Below are 18,750 nucleotides of genomic sequence, written 5' to 3'. Positions count from 1 at the left end.
GACAAATGACGTTGAAACAACATCGATTCACCCAGTTCATGCCCAGTGGGATATGTACTAATACAGACAGTATGTATTCATCCATTTGCACTCCCAAGGCCTTGACTTTAGTCAACTACTCATTACAATCTATATTAACTGGCTATTGTGAGACATAACGTTGATCTGTGTTTCCACTTACTGCTGCATTGCTAAGCTGTCTAGTGTTCTTAGAAGAGAGAGACACTTAGTTTGGTTCGTGGAGATATTGATGTTGATGTTGATGTTGTATGAGCAGGCTTCCAGAAGGTGACTGTGGTCAACACGTGGTACAGTTCCCTGCGGCCTCTTTTCAACGCAGAGGAGAACATCACCATGATTCCCATCGTCACCGATGGCATCCAGAGGTATGGAAGATGAGAGCCTTTTTCAGACCAAGGTCACATTCAGTAGGCACGCAATAAGGAGGAGTCATTTGAAACAGGGCGAGTCGTTTTTTCATGAATGATTGTAGATTTGAATCAGTCCATTAAGAACATTCATTTTCATTTTCCGTTAAGTCTTTTTTTCCCAATAGTTTCTACCGAGCATGATCCAGTGTTGATATCCAGTCTTATGTGTGACTGCCACCTTATGGCCTGTGCTGTGCTATGTGTGTCAGGTACCTGGGCACCATCCTGGGCTCCTCTGTCATCTCTACTACAGTCCTGGGGGATGGACAGCCTGTCAGCATGGCTGTGCGCTTCCAGCTCCAACACAGAGCTCAAGTAAAGACCTCAGTGTCTCACACTCACATGGACTATACTCCTCTATGCACTATATACCTCTGCCTCTTCCACAGAGAATATGATACTGAATATCCCCCTTGTTCTCCTTCATAAGCCTGTCCTTTACCATAAGTGTGAAATTGTCCTTTTCCATCGATTGCTTTAGAATTCTGCAGGGACCGTGTATGACCCAGTCTGTGCATTCTGGGACTTTGATCTGATGTGAGTATAATGACAGCAAATTCTCATTACGTCCAGCAGGTTGACGTTTATTGGGATGAGTCTTGTCCTGGAGGCAGAACTAAGCGATTTCCTCTAGAGGGCCAGCTGCAAAGTCAAAATTGGCTTTATTGTATAAATGTGCTTTTTGGATTTAATTTAAGATTAGGGTTAGCAGTGTGGTTAAGGTTAGGGTTAAAATCAGATTGTATGACTTGTGGCTGTGGCTGCTCGTGACCACTCTGCAGAGCTGCCTCCAGAACAACATTCATGACAAAAAACAGTAACCTGCTTACATCTATAGAAATCAGATTTATTAGTGTAATGGTTACCATACATTGTTATGAAACTGTTGTCCCCCTCTAGGCCAGAGGCAGGTGGGTGGTGGTCTACTAAAGGCTGTGAGGTCATCTCTAAACACTACGACTCCACTGTCTGCTTCTGCAACCACACCACCAACTTTGCCCTGCTGCTGCAAGTCTATGAAGTCCAGGTAAAGGTCCATTCAATAGAGAATAGTCAACAGACACTTATAGTCTGTATAGTTCAGTAATCATGCCTGAGAACCCGAGAATTATTATGTGACAACTCCCGACAAGGGCTGTTCTGAGTGAGTCAAAACATGGGAAAATAACTAACGACCAGCCCTCTTGGGAAGAAACTTTACAATCGATTTGGAAACCGTTCTACAGTTGTCACACGATAATTCCCGGGTGCGAGGCCATTAGCACTTTTATAAAACGGTTATTAATTAAATGTTTCAAATAAAGGCCTCTCGAGTGGCACCGTGGTCTAAGGCAGTGCTAGAGGCATCACTACAGACACGGGTTCGATCCCGGGCTGTGTCGCAGCCGGCTGCGACTGGGAGACCCATGAGGCGGAGCACAATTGGCCCAGCGTTGTCCGGTTTAGGGGAGACTGTAGCTACCAATTGGGGAGAAAAAGGGGTAAAAAATAAATTTAGAAAAAAACATTCTTTTAAAGAGTAAATTCGTTTTTGCATTGTGAAGTTGCTACACAAGCGGACTGGTCGTTAGTTATTTTCTCATGTTTTGACCCAGTCGTTAATTCTAATCATTCTATTCATTCAATGTTGCTATGCTAAACAAATTATTGGCATGTAGCTAGCTAGCAGAGATTCAATGATGATGAGAGGGAAGAACTTCAATAAATAATGATTTAATAAATATCCAATAGGCCACTAGCTGAGCTAACCAAGCTAGTTGGTGATGTTAATAGTGACATTTCCGTTGATGGCACATGAGTGGAAGAACTGTCCATGGTCCTGGTGCTGGTTGGTGACAGCCAGTGCGTTCCTCTTCTTTCCTGGCACGGGAGAGATTGCATTTGTAAAAGGATACATTGTTGAACAGGTCGTAGAGGCAGACATGTAGGTTTATACAACCCCCAACTGTTGCAAACCAAATAGTAGCATGGAAAAATAGTTTATGAATTTCCTGCCTGTTTTGTGGACAGTGGAGATATGACATTAACACGTTATGGTATTTTTCGGGATTTGTTGTCCCACAACTCCCGCATATCAACCAATCAGCATCCAGGATCCAAACAACATGTTTTATAGTTAAGCAATAAGGCCCGAGGGGGTGTGGTATATGGCCAATTTACCACGGCTAAGGGCTGTTCTTACACACGACGCAGTACTTTCCCCACACTGCTGGTTACCAACTTAATCAGAGCAGTAAAAAAAAAAAATGTTACGTCATACCCGTGGTATACCACGGCTGTCAGCCAATCAGTATTCAGGGCTCGAACCACCCAGTTTCTAATCTCTGATAAATACCTACCCATGTGTGTCTGTGTGTCAGAGGAGTCCAGAGAATGAGAGAGCCCTCCAGGTCATGACGTTCATCGGCTGTGGAGTGTCCCTGTGTGGCTTACTCTTCACCTTCATCCTCTTCTTCGCTTTGGGGTGAGTGGTGCCCTGCTCCAGCGAAGAATCTACTAGCTTGTGGAGGCTACAATACATCTTTCTGTTTCAATGATTCACTCTGTCACTTCTCTTTACCATGCTGAGCAGACAAATTGCTGCTGTGTTTCCTATGACTGTATAATGACTGACTCACAGTCGGTTTGTCTGTATGTTGGTCTGACCTTGATCATCTCTCTGTGTCCCTCTCCCCTGTCTGGCCTGGTGTGGTGTGGGGGCAGAGTTCCTCAGTCTGACCGCACCACTGTCCACAAGAACCTGATCGTGGCTCTGGGGATAGCTGAGCTGCTACTGATGTGCAGTGACTGGGCCTCTGCTAACGAGGTGGGACTCTTTACATGGCTGTGTCTGTCTTTAAACCTCTCACTCTCTGTATATGGTCATGGGTACTATGGACTAGAAGAGGGCACAGGTTCAGTTTTGTCAGTGATCCAGGAGTCTGTAGGCTTTTACCTGCTTATGTCGTTGAATGTATGATAGGACTCCATTCTCTTTTCTGGATTATAGTACTATATGTGCATTACTTTCTATTGTTTTTGAGCCCGTGCCACCATGTAAGAGTAAGTGGGGGACAGGTATCTATGGCGATGGGAACCATGTCAATGCCATGTCCCTCCTGTCCACTAGGGTGCATGTCTGCTGGTGACAGCCCTGCTGCACCTCTTCTTCATGGCCTCCTTCTCCTGGATGCTGGTGGAGGGGCTGCTGCTGTGGAGTAAGGTGGTGTCTGTCAACATCAGCGAAGACCGCAGGATGAAGATGTACTACGGCATTGGCTGGGGTAACACTCTGCTTAGATATTTATTTATTTATTATTAAATGATACTGTACAATGTTCCCATACGTTCCACACAGGACTCATCCACTCACATAAGACCTTGGCCTATATTCTATAGTACATAGAAGTATTGTTTGGTAAGAACACGGTGCTGTCTGGAACACCACTCATCTAGACCAAAGGTTGTGTTCCTACTGACCCCGTTGGAAGAGTGTGTGCATTCAAAAAGCTTAACACACTCATGATGATGTTTTCTAAGATGCCCAGATATACCAGCCAGCTGTCTGAGGTGTTCACCTGTTCAGACTAAATAGAATGGCTGGGGAATGGACAGTTGGTGTCTTCTGTAGACCCTGGCCCTGTACCACAGCAATGTAAACTCTCTTCACTAAAGACATGCATGTGTTGTATGAATATAAGAGACCTGTTGAATTAAAAGCAAGAAATATTGTGTTATTTTTGCAGGTCTGCCTGTTGTGATTGTTGGTGTAACCTTGACGATATCCCTGGACAAGTACAAAGCAGACAGCCACTGCTGGCTCAATGTGGAGACTGATATGATTTGGGCTTTTGTGGGACCTGTTCTTTTAATCTTGGCCGTATGTAGCTTCACTTCACTTATTTACTGTGTGCGTGCCTGTGTGTGCGTGCCTGTGTGTGTGTTTCTGTGTGTGTGTGTGTGCTTGCATGTGATGTTTACTAATGTGTCATACATGTGTCATAGAGCAACAATATGGCATGTTCATCGGTTGTTCTGTGTCGTTGTGTACTCCTAGGTCAATGCAGTGGTGCTGTGCCGTGTTGTCATGGTGACGGTGTCCAGCGCTCGTCGTCGCGTAAAGAAGCACACTCCCAGTTCAGCATCTAAACTCCACACCTTCGACCTGACCTGGTGAGTCACCACACTATAGCCCATTCTCTCTCTCTCGCTCTCCCTCGATATATATACATATATATATATATAGATATATATATATATATATATATATACACACAGTTGAAGTCGGAAGTTTACGTACACCTTAGCCAAATACATTTAAACTCAGTTTTTCACAATTCCTGACATTTAATCCTAGTAAAAATTCCCTGTCTTAGGTCAGTTAGGATCACCACTTTATTTTAAGAATGTGAAATGTCAGAATAATAGTAGAGAGAATGATTTATTTCAGCTTTTTTTTCTTTCATCACATTCCCAGTGGGTCAGAAGTTTACATCCACTCAATTAGTATTTGGTAGCATTGCCTTTAAATTGTTTAACTTGGGTCAAACGCTTCGGGTAGCCTTCCACAAGCTTCTCACAATAAGTTGGGTGAATTTTGTCCCATTTCTCCTGACAGAGCTGGTGTAACTGAGTCAGGTTTGTAGGCCTTGCTCGCACACGCTTTTTCAGTTCTGCCCACACATTTTCTGTAGGATTGAGGTCAGGGCTTTGTGATGGCCACTCCAATAGCTTGACTTTGTTGTCCTTAAGCCATTTTGCCACAACTTTGGAAGTATGCTTGGGGTCATTGTCCATTTGGAAGATCCATTTGCCACCAAGCTTTAACTTCCTGACTGATGTCTTGAGATGTTGCTTCAATATATCGACATAATTTCCCTTCCTCGTGATGTCATCTATTTTGGGAAGTGCACAAGTCACTCCTGCAGCAAAGCACCACCACAACATGATGCTGCCACCCCTGTGCTTCACGGTTGGGATGGTGTTCTTCGGCTTGCAAGCCTCCCCCTTTTTGCTCCAAACGTAATGATGATCATTATGGCCAAATAGTTCTATTTTTGTTTCCTCAGACCAGAGGGCATTTCTCCAAAAAGTACGATCTTAGTCCCCAAGTGCAGTTGCAAACCGTAGTCTGACTTTCTTATGGCGGTTTTGGAGCAGTGGCTTCTTTCTTGCTGAGCGACCTTTCAGGTTATGTCGATATAGGACTCGTTTTACTGTGGATATAGATACTTTTGTACCTGTTTCCTCCAGCATCTTCACAAGGTCCTTTAGCTGTTGTTCTGGGATTGATTTGCACTTTTCGCACCAAAGTACGTTCATCTCTAGGAGACAGAACGCGTCTCCTTCCTGAGTGGAATGGCGGCTGGGTGGTCCCATGGTGTTTATACTTGCGTTCTATTGTTTGTACAGATGAACATGGCACTTTCAGGCGTTTGGAAATTGCTCCCAAGGATGAACCAGATTTGTGGAAATCTACAATTTATTTCTGAGGTCTTGGCTGATTTCTTTTGATTTTCCCATGATCTCAAGCTAAGAGGCACTGAGTTTGAAGGTAGGCCTTGAAATACATCCACAGGTACACCTCCAATTGACTCAAATTATGTCAATTAGCCTATCAGAAGCTTCTAAAGCCATGACATAATTTTCTGAAATTTTCCACGCTGTTTAAAGGCACAGTCAACTTAGTGTATGTAAACTTCTGACCCACTGGAATTGTGATACAGTGAATGATAAGTGAAATAATCTGTCTGTAAACAATTGTTGGAAAAGTTACTTATGTCATGCACAAAGTAGATGTCCTAACCGACTTGCAAAAGTATAGTTTGTTAACAAGAACTTTGTGGAGTGGTTAAAAAGCGAGTTTTAATGACTCCAACCTAAGTGTATGTAAACTTCCGACTTCAACTATATATATGTATATACTGTACACTACACTACATGGCCAAAAGTATGTGGATACCTAATCATGGGCATTAATATGGAGTTGGTCCTGCCTTTGCTGCTGTAACAGCCTCCACTTTTCTGGGAAGGCTTTCCACTAGACATTGCTGTGGACACTTGCTTCCATTCAGCCACAAGAGCACTAGTGAGGTCAGGCACTGATGTTTGGCGATTAGGCCTGGCTCGCAGTTGGCGTTCCAATTCATCCCAAAGGTGTTCGATGGGGTTGAGGTCAGGGCTCTGTGCATGCCAGTCAAGTTCATCCACACCGATCTCGACAAACCATTTCTGTATGGACCTCGCTTTGTGCACGGGGGCATTGTCATGCTGAAATAGGAAAAGGCCTTCCCCAAACTGTTACCACAAAGTTGGAAGCACAGAATTGTCTAGAATGTCACTGTATGCTGTAGAGTTAAGATTTCCTTTCACTAGGACTAAGGGTCCTAGCCCGAAACATAAAAAAAGCCCCAGACCATTATTCCTCCTCCAACAAACTTTACAGTTGGCACTATGCATTGGGGCAGGTAGCATTCTCCTGACATCCGCCAAACCTAGATTTGTCCTTCAGACTGCCAGATGGAGAAGAGTGATTCATCACTCCAGAGAACACTGCTCCAGAGTCCAATGGCGGCGAGCCTTACACCACTCCAGCCGACGCTTGGCATTACGCATGGTAATCTTAGGCTTGTGTGCGGCTGCTCAGCCATGGAAACCATTTCATGAAGCTCCCGATGAACAGTTCTTGTGCTGACGTTGCTTCCAAAGGCAGTTTGGAACTCAGTAGTGAGTGTTGCAACCGAGGACAGACGATTTTTACACTCTACACGCTTTAGCACTTGGCGGCCCCGTTCTGTGAGCTTGTGTGGCCTACCACTTCGCGGCTGAGCCGTTGTTGCTCCTAGACGTTTCCACTTCACAATAACAGCACTTACAGTTGTCTAGCAGGGCAGATATTTGACGAACTGACTTGTTGGAAAGGTAGCATCCTATAATGGTGCCACGTTAAAAATCACTGAGCTCTTCAGTAGGGGCCATTCTACTGCCAATGTTTGTCTATGGAGATTGCATGGCTGTGTGCTATATTGTCTACACCTGTCAGCAACGGGTGTGGCTGAAATAGCCTAATTCACTAACTTGAAGGTGTGTCCACATACTTTTGGCCATGTAGTGTATCTCTTTCCCTCTCTCTCTCTGTTCTCTCTCGCTCTCATCCACTCTCTCATTGACACTCATCCACTCTCCCATACTCTATCTTATCATCTCTTTCACTCACTTGTCCTCTCTTTCCCTGACTCTCCTGCTCTCTCACTCACAAACACACGTGTCATGAAAACGTAGGAATCATACATTGTATTTCGAGCCTGACTCGACCCCAACATCCAACCCTTGGTGGCTTTTCACGGTATGCTTTATATGTGTGAGATACAATGAGACAACTCCAGTAAACACTAAATGTGTCTTGAGGGGTGAGTCAGAATAAGTTTCCTTTGAAGCGCAATGGAATAGGAGGTTTTCAAATCCACAAGTGACAGATCCACACCGACAAACTGAGCAGAGAAACGGTGACTGTGTGAGAATGAGGTAGTTTGAGTTTGAAGTAGTGGGAGTTGTATGGGTCTTATCAGCCTACCACCTGGTCCTAGAGAGAGAGAGAGAGAGTCTGTGTGGGTGTTTGTTGGTCTGTATGCTTTTCACTGAGCTCATTGTCTGCTTAATGTGGACTCTAAACAAGGACCAGGGCCAAGGGTTCAGTCCTGGCTACCTGCAGAGACAAGATAAATACATGTATATTGTACACCCTGCTGATCTATGAACGCCAAGAGCGTATTTCATAATAGATTCATGAAATGCTATTTTTTGTTTCATTCATCACCTGTTCATTTTGCTTGTAAAGAGAGTGAAGGAGTAAGCAAGTCATCTCTGCCCCCTCTGCAGTCTATCTGTTCCCTGTAAGAATGTGATGATGTCACAACATTAGAAGGAAGACTAAATTGAAAAGAAAAGAAGAGGAACTGCTCACTTTGACCTTGTAGACACAGTTCAGTGTGAACTCGATCTCCTGGCACCTGTGCAGCAAGACGACAGCAATTGCAGTTTGAACAAACAACCTCACAAGGCAACATTAAAGTTATTTCCCGTATAAGCATATAACAGATTAAAGGGATGATTGTAAAGAAGGAAGAGCACGGCTGCAGTGCCCTGTGAACCTTTCTGGCTATGTGAGGATGAATACATGATGGGAATGTTTGTGCTCCAATGCCATCGAAGGTCCTCTGTGTATTATACATTTTGTTGCATTTCTTTTGATATTAAAGGACAGGTTCACTTTTTTTTAACCAAATCTGTATTTTGGGTGCAAATGGTATGTTATAGACAGGTTGGTTGTTTAGTAACTATTAGATTGTTGACAACATGTAAACTATATTTTGTCTCTGACAAAACATACAAATATTTGCACAATGAGCACTTGTTGTCTCTCAAATACATTGTTACAGTTGTTGGTTAGCTAGCTAGTGAATTTGAGCCATATTAGCATAGACGTAACATCAGTCAAAACACCTCAAAGTATTACATGGTGTCAAGAACAAGATAAATCTACCTGAAATGAGCCACCTACGATTCTCCACATGGAAGATTCTTGTCATTTTTGCGAGCTATCTGGCCATGCAAAATCCCAATAGCACACAGCCTTTTGCCCCATTGAAGTGCACGCATCGTTTTCGCGACGTTTTCCAGACACCAGCAATAGACTTTCTCATGCTCGTTCTGCAGTTGCAGGGGCACAGAGAAAACATGATCAAAGGCTCCAAAAACAGCCAAATACATTTTTTTTTAAATACCCAAAACATTTATCTGGACTCTATAACATGCCCTTTACTTCCAAAATACATATTTGGTAAAAAAAAAAATAATACCTGTCCTTTAAGCAGGACAAAATGTCTCTTACACTGCTTGAGAGGAATTTATAGAAGGGAAAAAACATTTAAAGTCCTAACTTCCAAATCAGAGCATATACAGTGAGTGGACAAAATATTAGGAACACCCTCCTCATATTGAGTTGCACCCCCTTTTGCCCTCAGAACAGCCTCAAGTCGCCGGGGCATGGACTCTACAAGGTGTTGAAAGAGTTCTACAGGGATGCTGGCCCATGTTGACTCCAATGCTTCCCACAGCTGTGCCAAATGGGCAGGATGTCCTTTGAGTGGTGGACCATTCTTGATACACACGGGAAACTGTTGAGTGTGAAAAACCCAGCAGCATTGCAGATCTTGACACACTCAAACCGGTGCGATTGGCACCTACTACCATACCCCGTTCAAAGGCACTTAAATCTTTTGCCTTGCCGATTCACCCTCTGAATGGCACACAACACAATCCATGACTCAATTGTCGCAAGGCTTCAAAATCCTTCTTTCATCTGTCTCCTCCCCTTCATCTACACTGATTGAAGTGAATTTAACAAGTGACATCAATAAGGGATCATAGTTTTCTCTTGGAGTCACCTGGTCAGTCTATGTCATGGAAAGAGCAGGTGTTCCTAATGTTTTATACACTCATGTACATAATATTAACATTATAATGTGACATTTTGAAAAATGTATACTGAATTTAAATTGAATCGAATCAAATCAAGTATAGCTGTGGTTTTCCAAACCATTTCATTGTGTGCAGTTATGCAGGATTTTCACTTAATATAAGGGTGCAGGTTTGCGTACGTCAGTGTGTGTGTTCATATGGGTTGGTGCGTGAGTGTGGGTGTTTTCACTATACTGACAGTCTGACTTCTGTAGGGCTGTGACACGACCAGTCCTTATTCTACTGCCAGTGCTGGGCCTGACCTGGCTGTGTGGAGTCCTGGTGCACCTCTCCATGGTGGTGGCGTATGTCTTCATTGCTCTCAATGCTTTTCAGGTGAGCAAAGCACCCATAGAAAGATCATTGTATGTAATGGTTTCAAGAGAAACTGAGAGTGAGAGAGACACAGAGAGGAGGGAGGTGGGCTTGATGTAGATAAGCGGAGTTGGGCTGCAGCAGGTCCAGTGGAGTGGTGGGTGTGGTGTGGCGTGCGTGTGTGAGTGAGTGAGTGCGCGTATGCGTTTGTGTGGGGGAGAGGGTGGCTCAGAGTGGGCCTTTGAAGGACAGGGCAGGGCTCCGGGGTTCTCCAGGCTGACCCATCACCAGATTTACCTCCACCTCCCTTCCCATCATACCCCTTGATAAGCCCTGTAAATCAGCTGGAGGTACTCTGGACTTCCCCTCTATTCCTCTCTCTCTCTCTGCCTCTCTCTCTCTTTCGCTATCTCTCTCTCCCTCTCTGTGTTCCTGGCTTTCTCTCTTTCTCTTTCTCTCAGGAACTTCAAGCATGGTTGTTAATTCATGTGAATGAGCTGGCCACTGGCCCCGGAGTACCCCTCAAAGAGCTGCTAGTTAATTTAGATTTACTGAGGTTTCATCCAGAAGAGAGGGGAGAGGAGATAAACCTCAGTCTTCCTCAGAGCAGAAATAAACTTATAGAAACAACCCACTGTTCTCACCAAGCAGGAAAAAGTTGGTCATCATCGTACAATCAGGAACTTCTATCTACACAGCCTCATCAACAAGTTGTCTAACTCACTAAAGCCAGGATAAAGCACATATTGTAGGTAGTCTACAGCCATGGGTAATATCTTATTGTCTGTCCTTCCCTTTCTGCAGGGCCTGTACATATTCTTGGTGTATGCGGTTTACAATAGTGAGGTAGGTTTTCAAAGAACTCTTTCAGCGAGGCTTCTTTCTCTCCGAATGTAGTTGTCCATCTGTGGCATGCCAACCACTTGACGCTGCCAAATATGTCAGTGGGTGTACAAGCTATTGAGGGTATTGTCTGCTTTTCTTAAAGGTGAGGAATGCCATAAAGAGGATCAAAGAGAAGAGGAAGGCCTTGTCTTTCACGGTGAGCCAAAAAGCATACAGCGACATCCTTACTAGCATTTTCATGTTCCAACTGGAGAAAAACACTATGCTAATTCAGTATGCACATGCTTTGAATACACAATCAGACAGCTTCATCGAAACAGTTCCACACATTTTTATTGGTTGTAGAACTGTTCCCAGCCAATCAGCTTCCTGCCGTCCCAGAGGGGTCCGGCCCAGTCGTGGACCCACAGTCTGCCCCGTCCCTCCAGCCCAGAGACCAGCGAGACCTCAGGCCCCGGCAGCACCACCTCTACCTCACTGGTCATCAAGAACGGTAGGAGAGGCAGAATAGGGTGGGTGGGTGTGCCTGGGGCTGGAGGGAGGCATGGGCTGTGGTGGGTTGGGTCAGGTTAGATGGGTTTGGGTAGGTAGTGGTGGGTTGGGTTAGGATTGGGTAGTGGTGGGTTGGGTTAGGATTGGGTAGTGATGGGTTGGGTTAGGATTGGGTAGGGGTGGGTTGGTTTAGGATTGGATAGTGCTGGGTTGGGTTGGGTTAGGATTGGGTAGTAGCAGGTTGGGTTGGGTTAGGATTGGGTAGTGGTGGGTTGGGTTAGGATTGGGTTGTGGTGTGGTGTGGTGGGTTGTGGTGGGTTAGGATTGGGTAGTGGTGGGTTGTGGTGTGTTAGGATTGGGTAGTGGTGGGCTGGGTTCGGTTGGGATTGGGTAGTGGTGGGTTGGGTTAGGATTGGGTAGTAGTGGGTTGTGGTGGGTTAGGATTGGGTAGTGGTGGGTTGTGGTGGGTTAGGATTGGGTAGTGGTGGGTTGTGGTGGGTTAGGATTGGGTAGTGGTGGGTTGTGGTGCAAGGCGGTTAGTAGAGTCATGCAGTCTGGATATTACACTCAGGTGTTCTACACCACCTGACATGAATTCCATTAATACCAGGAGAATAACTGGTGGGATTTTGCCTTTTTGTCTTTCAGAGAGTTATGGAAAAGAAAGTAGTTTTGTGAGCTTCTCCTTGAAACCAGCATCAGGAAACCAGGTATGTTTGGTATTATGCATCTAAAGAGACCATATCCACTTATTAGGCCTATGATCACTCCTAAATGGTTCATTGTGTATTTGAGAATTCTGCTCCATCTCCAACACGTCTGTTTTACTTTACCAGGTGGTTCAACTGACTGCTTTCAAGCCTTCAGGTAATTTCACAATTTCCTTGACAGTGAATCTGACTTAAGAATTGTTAAAAATCTAACATGCTGACTACTCCGCTCGCGTCGCGTGCTTTGCAAAATAAATGTACACATACAGTACATGTTATTCAGTCATTTCACCCACACTGCCCGCGTGCGTCAACGAGCGTCTGCGTAGCCAGGCGTTAAAATAGAACTTGGTTCTATTTGTGACGCTTGATCCGCTGCAAGTCCCGCCTCTCCCATCTCATCATTGGTTTTTAGGAGCATAAACCCACGTTGGTGATTGAAAGATGAACTGAGGTCTACACTCCAGTCCAGTTGGTGGTGGTAATGCACCTTAAAGTTGGTTGCCAACCACTATATAAAGTCCAAAGAAGAAGAAGCCTGAAGGAGGAGAGATTACTAGAAACAAAATCAGTTGACCCTTTTATCTGTGGATTAATTGTTGGAGTAGAGGACCTTGTACATTTCAGGTAAAATAACAACCCAAAGTTTATAACCCAGGACAAATTAACAAGCAACAGCAAGCTAGCTAGCTAAATTGCCATAAATGTTTAATGCATTTCAACCTGTCCCCAAAATAATATAGTTGGTTCAGAGTTAGTTTTGACATTTCAACTTGCGTGTCCTGATCGTGTCTGGTTTAGGTGGACAAAATCAACATGCGCGGTCTGGTCAGCATGTAAACTGTTGGGGGGAGGGGGGAGGAGGGGGTTCTAAGCTGACATATGGAATTGTTTTAAGATGGTTATACTATGGATCATTTAGCTATTTGATTTAGAATTTTAGGACCCCTTTGGGTATTAAAAAAATATATATAAAAAATTATTTGATAAAATATTGAATTTGGCCTTTAATACTATAGCCCAGAGAAACACATTGAATAACACACTCATAAATGGAAAAAATATGTATCATAACAAACAAGGTTTTGATGTGTTTGTCCTATATCTCGGAAATATAAGAAAGGTCAGCAAATATGTGTAGTTTGTTTTTTACTCATATTTAACCCTTTATTTGGGGTAGTCACAAAACAATTGTCATACTTCCATTCATTTTTTAAAACCAGTACCGGTAACCAGATGAGAAACACCGCTCTAGCTCTGCCACCGTTCACTGCAAATGCAGAAGTACGACATTGGCGGATGCGGTGGATTGAGACGCAGCCAATGCAACAAAAATCAGATAGGAATGTTACCTAGATTGACTCACCGGTGCGTCAATTGACTCTAGGGTTATTTATCTTGGTTTATTAAAGATAACGTGGCTGACACACATAGAGTAAGGAACCAGGCCACATTGTTGACAATTCTGTCGTATCTTTTCTTCAGATTGAAAGTATTTTTGACTGGACTATTACTTTCACTACGTGTAATAGCATCAGGTGTGAGTAATGTAAACATATGGGCAGCACTCTTTGGCTCGTTGAAGTGGGCCAGGTCACTTCACCATGTGTCTAATCATCAGAAAGGTTGAATGTTTTTTGCTCTGTTCCCTTTGTTTGTCAGAACATTAGGAAACCTCATTCTCCTCATTAGTTAGACAATCCGACTACCGCCGATCATCCACTCAAACACCTGCTCCCACAGAGGGACTGTTTCGCACGCACACAAACACAAACACAAACACACACTCGCACAGGCACACGCACACAGACAGACACATTCAATCCACCCAAGAAGTTCTGTGTTGGGACAATACTGAAGGTTTTGTGAGGTCTAGTCTGTAAGGATTCAACCATTTATAGATGTTCTGTGCAGTTTCCTTTTTGCAAAGAAAGGAACATGTATTATATTAGACATAAATAATATGATGATAGAATAATACATGTTTTGTTACTTTTCTGTTACTACAGGCTGCTGATGGAACTGGACACCAAGGCACATGTATCATATAAACTGGTGGGAAGAAAGAAGAATTGCACAGTGAATATCACAAACAGATACACACAATAGATGCATCCTCTCTCATACACAAATAGTAGTAGATAGTGTAAATAGACACACACACGCACACACACAGAATTAAAGACTCAAATATGTACTCGCAAGCACGCACAAAAAGGCAGGAAGCGTATTTTAGGAGGACAGTTCCTCCTCCACAGTGCCCCAGGGTCAGGAATCATCTGCTGTTTATGAAATGGCTGTTTTACAGAGGCAACACAACGTTTGTCGTAGATTTCAGTTTAATTTTCTGTTGGAGAGTGGCTGATCACACCTTCAGGCTTTTTTACAATAATATTTGTGTGTGTGTGTGTGTGTGTGTGTACTTTTTGTTTTTACAGACATAACTAGACAGTAGGTATTACTGTAAACTGGATATAAACCTTTGAATCTAGGATTAAAGGGTTTTACTACTGTAAGAAATCATATGACCAGACAACAAGATTGTGTTGTCAGTGTGAGAACGTGGATAGTAGGATGACAGATCATCTCATAGATCAACAGTATTAGATAGTAGAGATAGGCTGCTGACTTACTGTGGACTGACTGGGCAGCTTATAAAGAGACTTTATGAAGCCTATCACCTGTTGTCCACCTACTGTATCACCAGACAACCACTATGTGTATTTGAGGCTGTGCTAGCTGCAGCTTGGCTGTCTCCCCAAGTCTTTCCTCCCTCCCCTGGCCTCCCCTGGCCTCCCCTACCTTACAACAAGCAGCAGAAATCCTGGCCTCTCCCTATCTCCACTACAGGAAGGTGCGCTCTGAACCGAGACACATTATTCATTACAGCTCAAATGGTTGCATGACACGATTTAAATCCCACAGGGAGAGTGGTTTTATCCCAATACAAGAATGGGGGCAAATATACTGTACTTTCTCGTTTGATGTAATTTTATACTGTTATGATATGGGGGGGTTAGTGTTAGGACAGACAAGCACACTACCAATCACTTCCACACCTCATGCCCAGGAGGCAGCAGCTCCCTGGCTCAAGTGCTCAGCCAGGAAGTCTTGTGGATCCTTGTTAAGTGCTGATTGGAAACAAGAGTGAGCCAGCTTGCAGAGCCGTGAGGCTGCTGGTTTGTCTTGGTAGCCATGTGCACCCTTGGCTTTGTTTAGAAAAAAATGTTGGTCATGTTTTTTCCTTTTTGTATATATTTATTTTCATCACCCCTTTGAACAATCAGAGGGAGCTGGCCCTGGATCTAAGGTTGCTGTCTCCTGGGTACATGTACATACAACACTGTCCTCATACACTGATTTCTCACATATATACACATCTTAAATTAGGTTAGAGACCAGTTGACTAGACCTAAGACCCCTATACTTAGCGAGTGCAACAGTATTAGCATGCTAGTTCATCTGTTTCGTGACAATACATTGTAAGATTTGTATGAAAACGATAGGTTTTCCAAAGCCCTTATACTTTGTTCCTCAAAAGTATTGTTTAATTACTGTTAATGGCCTCCAATCTTTGTGCCCTTTGTAGTCATTGGCTGAAATGTACATTTACACATGTATTTGTGAAGTAGCACTGGCTTATCAGCCAAAAACCACAGACTTTCACGTGACTAGGAATTACATTGTCATGACTCATAAATTGCTGCCACTATCCTGGATAGCCTCCCAAGTATTTTAAAAGAATGTATTAGGTATATATGACCCCAATGTCATTGATAAATTGCGGGATAGTTCAATAGAAATGGACAACACATAAGTAGAGCTTTACTTAATTGCATTTATTGGTTTGATGCTATTACAATAAAATATATTTCAAGAAAATAAACTGTTTTGATTGTTTCTGTTTGAAAAGCATTCAAATTGCTGAGAGAGGAAACAAAGTGGACCAGCACAGACAGTTTGAGAATGAGGACTATAAACAGATCTCATCACCAAAAACAACTAAGACAGGGACCTCACAGAATAAGGTAAAACACAATAGAAGCAAAAGCAACATCAAGAGAACCAATTACAAACAGAGACATCTGTTTGTTGAAACACCTGAGCTTGGTATAGCTCACTGTGTTAATCTTCTCATGTTTCCCAATTGAAATGTACTACAGCGGAGAGGTACAGATGACATTCATACCAGTTACTAAACCATGGTCCATATATTCACAGACAGACAGGCCAGGGTTATCTTAAGGCAAGTGTTATGATTGTCTAGAAGAAGTTAAAAGAGCCAACCCTGCCATGTCTGTATGAGGGACCAATTCAAGCATGTTGCTTCACTATGTGCTGCAATGACAGATATGTGCGTGTTACATGTTGTTTTTGTTGATGCTGTTCCTCATTCCTTGCAATTCTGATACTTGTTGTTGTGCACTTCATCTGCCATTTCTCAAGTACGATTGGTCTGTATTCTCTTTACACTTCAGTACAATTGGATTTCCCTATATCTCCTTCACGTTTACCTTGGAAAGCAAACATTGCATACATCGCCAAATGCATGTTTTCATTCATTCTGTGACTACAAAAGGACTGGAGAACATCCACAGTGCACGACCCTCTATCCTTGACCTGGCTCTGTTGCCAGGGTGGACAGCTATTTGGTAAGAGGCAGGAGGATTTACACCGTAAAGCTTCATGTTTAACATGTCTACTTAATAAGAGATTGCTTTCTTTGTTGTTCATTTTTCTGTCCTCACATGTGGGCTTCTCTTTCTGGGGCCCTCCTCCAGTCATCTGTTAATAAGAAATGGCTGCAGACAAAGATGGCTTCCTTTCATTCGGTCCCACACATCAGTGCCACATTTTCCATCTCCACTGTTTCTCTCTCTCTTTCTATCACTTTAAGCAAATATCTCATTGGAGTAACAGACTGTCATTAACCACCCGGGAGGTTCTACTAAGCTATATGGAATTGTTTTAAAAAGGTCATACCAAGGATAATTTCGCTATTTGATTTTGAAGTTTAAGACCCCTTGAAGTATCCACCCCAAAAATACTGTATGTAAAAAAAAATTGGCCTTACTGCTATTTTTGGCCTTAAAAGCATTGAATAACAGATTTACTACATGGAACAACAGATAGTCTCCCACAAAAAAAAAAAACGTTTGTTCTGAAGTGTCTGTCCTACATCTGAGAGATATAAGAAAGATCAGGAATTATTATTAGATATTTTTTTACATGTATTTAACCCTTTATTTTTGCCACTAAATAGTCTCCATATATACTGTACTTCCATACATTTTTTCAACTGGTACCGGGGGACCTTCAGACATGTCTTGTGAGGCCTGTGGGTGTCCTAGAGCAGACCGACATGTTTGTGTTTGTGATAGTCTCATCTTTCCATAGAGGTGATGTTGTGAGAAGACTGATTTTCGGGATGTCTCATGGTCTGACAAACACCGCTCTAGCTCTGTCACCTTTCACCGCAGATGCAGCAGTTCGACATCGGGGGATGTGGTGGATTGAGACGCATCCAATGAAACAACAAAAATATATCTCTGGCTTAAACTGACAGGTATTTATGTCGATTTTTGTATTATGCTAATTCAATTTCCGCGGGAGCAAAGGCTTAAACTGAATATGAGTGTGCTTATATGATTCTTGTAAACACGTGTAGATAATATATTAGAATATCAATATCTAATAGAAAGAAAAAAATATATTGAACATAACTTATTTTTCACACAACAATTTTTGTGGTAAAGTTGGTGACAATTTACAAAGGAACAAGTGCTCAAATAAATGTAGTGTTTACACTATATTTGAAAGGCTAGGACAAGTCTGAATTACGTGTGTTATAGTGCCTCTTTCATCTGAAGAATCTGAAATATCTTCACTAGCTCTGATATAACATTTCACTCTACTGAATTCAACAAAAGGTAAAAGTTACATTTACGCACAGTATCATAACAAAGCTTCCTTTGTAAATGTTATCTATGTACATTTAAAGAACTGCCAAAAACACAAGTCCAAATTCTGTTTACACACACCTGGGACAGAGGGGCTGCTCACGCACGCAAGCATGCACACACACACGCGCACACAGAAACACACACATCATTCTCTCTGGGCTGTAATCGTAAACCCTGTCGGGCTTCCACAGCGTCAGTCCCACAGACAGTCTGTTGGTGTATAGTGATGGTAGCATGGTGCTCATACACAGGCCCTCTTGGCATGCAGCATCTCGATGAGCAGGTTGTTGCAGGGCACCTCCCCACTCAGGTGTTTGTAGCACAGGTAGTCCTCTGCCTGGGTGCTGAGGGCTCGCAGCTCCGGCAGACGCATCACCAGCTGGCTGAACTTGTCCAGGTACAGGGGGTAGGTGCACAGAGTGTATTCCAGCAGAGCCTCATTCACCTGCTCCTGAACACTCTCCACAAACACTTGATTCTCCAACAGCTTTACAT

At 43.2% G+C, this 18,750-nt stretch overlaps 2 protein-coding genes across 5 annotated transcripts in view; one reads left to right on the top strand and one right to left on the bottom strand.

Annotated features, from left to right (window-relative positions):
- LOC139545577 (adhesion G protein-coupled receptor D2-like) overlaps positions 1-16,178 on the top strand; it is a 25,710-nt gene extending 9,532 nt beyond the window's left edge. For 2 of the 3 annotated variants that reach the window (XM_071353515.1, XM_071353514.1), the window contains exons 11-26: positions 278-386; positions 641-746; positions 913-968; positions 1,332-1,458; positions 2,792-2,895; positions 3,135-3,237; positions 3,541-3,694; positions 4,157-4,290; positions 4,468-4,583; positions 10,145-10,265; positions 11,049-11,090; positions 11,233-11,286; positions 11,436-11,583; positions 12,231-12,292; positions 12,419-12,449; positions 14,302-16,178. In XM_071353515.1, coding sequence (XP_071209616.1) covers positions 278-386; positions 641-746; positions 913-968; positions 1,332-1,458; positions 2,792-2,895; positions 3,135-3,237; positions 3,541-3,694; positions 4,157-4,290; positions 4,468-4,583; positions 10,145-10,265; positions 11,049-11,090; positions 11,233-11,286; positions 11,436-11,583; positions 12,231-12,292; positions 12,419-12,449; positions 14,302-14,309 — 1,475 coding nt within the window. In that variant the 3' untranslated portion in view covers positions 14,310-16,178. The remainder of the gene's footprint in view (positions 1-277; positions 387-640; positions 747-912; positions 969-1,331; positions 1,459-2,791; positions 2,896-3,134; positions 3,238-3,540; positions 3,695-4,156; positions 4,291-4,467; positions 4,584-10,144; positions 10,266-11,048; positions 11,091-11,232; positions 11,287-11,435; positions 11,584-12,230; positions 12,293-12,418; positions 12,450-14,301) is intronic. The other variant, XM_071353516.1, reaches the window with a different exon arrangement.
- LOC139545579 (nuclear receptor subfamily 5 group A member 2-like) overlaps positions 16,111-18,750 on the bottom strand; it is a 30,137-nt gene continuing 27,497 nt past the window's right edge. For both annotated transcript variants that reach the window (XM_071353517.1, XM_071353518.1), the window contains one exon: positions 16,111-18,750. In XM_071353517.1, the coding sequence (XP_071209618.1) occupies positions 18,497-18,750 (254 nt within the window). In that variant the 3' untranslated portion in view covers positions 16,111-18,496.

This window comes from Salvelinus alpinus, chromosome 19, assembly GCF_045679555.1.
Source record: "Salvelinus alpinus chromosome 19, SLU_Salpinus.1, whole genome shotgun sequence".
Classification (NCBI taxonomy): domain Eukaryota; kingdom Metazoa; phylum Chordata; class Actinopteri; order Salmoniformes; family Salmonidae; genus Salvelinus; species Salvelinus alpinus.
The sequence above is the reverse complement of the archived record's forward strand: the minus strand, read 5'-3'. Positions and strand labels throughout refer to the sequence as shown.